Source organism: Halyomorpha halys, unplaced genomic scaffold, assembly GCF_000696795.3.
Source record: "Halyomorpha halys isolate HHAL.00 unplaced genomic scaffold, Hhal_1.1 Scaffold211.1, whole genome shotgun sequence".
Lineage (NCBI taxonomy): Eukaryota > Metazoa > Arthropoda > Insecta > Hemiptera > Pentatomidae > Halyomorpha > Halyomorpha halys.
The window spans coordinates 292,181-294,141 of record NW_027105462.1 but is presented as its reverse complement, the minus strand read 5'-3'; the positions used below and the strand labels follow the sequence as shown (position 1 = coordinate 294,141).

The window sequence follows — 1,961 nt, the reverse complement described above, 5'->3', positions numbered from 1 at the left end:
AAGTCAAAGTCAGAGTGAACCGTCTGTATTGGGAGGAGTGGGGATTGGCAGTTACGTTAAGTTACATTCGAAAATAATAATTAAATAAACAGTGTAGAAACATTAAAATTAGGTAAACAATAAATGAAAATATATGTATATATAGTTGACCGTAAAGATTTAAATATAAGTAGATGGTCAGGGTTGCGGTCAAAAAAAGAAGAACAAATAGTTTAAAACTATTTTAATGTCCTGACATTAAAATCTAATAATTGGACATTAAAGTAGTTTTAAAATATTTGTTCTTCTTTTTCTGACTGCAACCCTGACCATCTACTTATAAATAAATGAAAATATACATAATAGGAGAGGAAAAGAATATTTAACAAACAGACAAAAAAAAAATTATTTATCACTTTTTTGACCGCACCTGAACCATATTCCATTTATTATAACGCATGGTCAATCAGCGATCTTCCAATAAATATATTTTTAGTTTAAGGTGTATATACGGCCTAATAATATTTTTTCAAACTATACAATTTTTCTCACTTGAGCCATATATTTTCTAAAGCCAAGTTAGCTAGTGGTTTCCCAAAATATTTTCTTAGGAAGTACTGAAACTAAACCAACAGTTGTGCAAGGAGGTAATTTGGTCAGAATCATGCTCGACCATCAGATTTTTCCCCAATTAGGGATACCCACTTTATGATGCTTGGTGGATCCCGCAGTTGATAGTTACAGGTATTTTATCAATATAAAGTACTACAATTTATGAAAACCACACATATCAACGATAACACGTTTCATACCTGGCAGTTCCCATGCTGGCTCCTACAGTGGGCAGGATAACCTATTATAGGAGGATTGTTCAAATTCCTGAAACGCATAAAATTTTTTGTATAGAGAATATTTTCAACGAAATACAGATATAAATTAAAAAAGAATAAAAAAAATGATTTACAGAAGTTTTTCTTTATTCACAGGAACATAAGACTGCATCGAAGGTTTAAGCCAAGTTTTTGATCCGTTAGGTAAAGCATTCAAAACAGCTCTTTCGACATTTCTTTCCCTGAAAGATAAAATCAAAATTCATAGTTATGTCCCATATATTGAAAGGTTTTTCTATATAAATGATACACAGAAGAATAATATAAAAGAGAACGTAAGTACTTTTGCATTAAATGAGGTTATAATTTGATCTTTATTATGTTTAAAATAAAGTATTTCTTTTAGGTATTGATATTAAATCCTCGAAAACTTTCAAAAACAGCTTTCTACCGACCTCAGCATTGCATACTATTAGTAGAACGATGTTCTATTTTAAGTACAAAGTTTAATAAACTGAAGCATACCTGTTTACATGTGATGTCATGGGTCCCCTCCTGTGTACTTCCAAAAAGTAAAGAGTTGCAATAGATATAAGGCTGTAAAAAATAAAAAATTGAAATAGTTTTAAATTGATTTATAATAAAAAAAATAAATAACCAGAGACCGATTTTCATGAAATTAAATCTTTTGTTAAATCTTTTGTCCCTATCTTCCAATCCAGCCAAATGAGTCAAACGAAATTCGAACCATAAAAATCACTTTCTATTGATAGATAGAAATGTTTTGATTTTACTGCAAGAATTTGAACATTTGGAGGATATTCTGCAAAAAACTGAATTTTTTTAAGTTGCAAAATTTGAAAGTGATTCATAAAAACTACAATTAAGTTCTGGGAGTCGCTGAAGATTACCATGTTGTCATTGCATTCAATAGTGGCTTCCATCGCAAAGCAGATAGCCTGCATTTCTCCCAGGCCGTAATACAAAAACTAACAACACCAGGTGCCGCAGAGTCACCCAGGGAAGAAAAGTGCAGTAAGATGGCTGCTATCATGAAGAAAAGAGGAAGGGCTATAGCCCTGCAGTGGATACCAGGCCATGTTGGCATAGATGGTAATGAGCAAGCTGACAAGTTGGCTAAACTTGGTTGTG

At 31.9% G+C, this 1,961-nt stretch overlaps 1 protein-coding gene across 2 annotated transcripts in view; it reads right to left on the bottom strand.

The window, feature by feature from the left end:
• Window positions 1-1,961, bottom strand: part of LOC106679622 (myelin regulatory factor) — a 124,685-nt gene that overhangs the window by 16,731 nt on the left and 105,993 nt on the right. For both annotated transcript variants that reach the window (XM_067051499.1, XM_067051493.1), the window contains exons 16-18: window positions 1,335-1,406; window positions 944-1,051; window positions 792-858 (exon numbers count right to left, since the gene is read on the bottom strand). In XM_067051499.1, coding sequence (XP_066907600.1) covers window positions 792-858; window positions 944-1,051; window positions 1,335-1,406 — 247 coding nt within the window. The remainder of the gene's footprint in view (window positions 1-791; window positions 859-943; window positions 1,052-1,334; window positions 1,407-1,961) is intronic.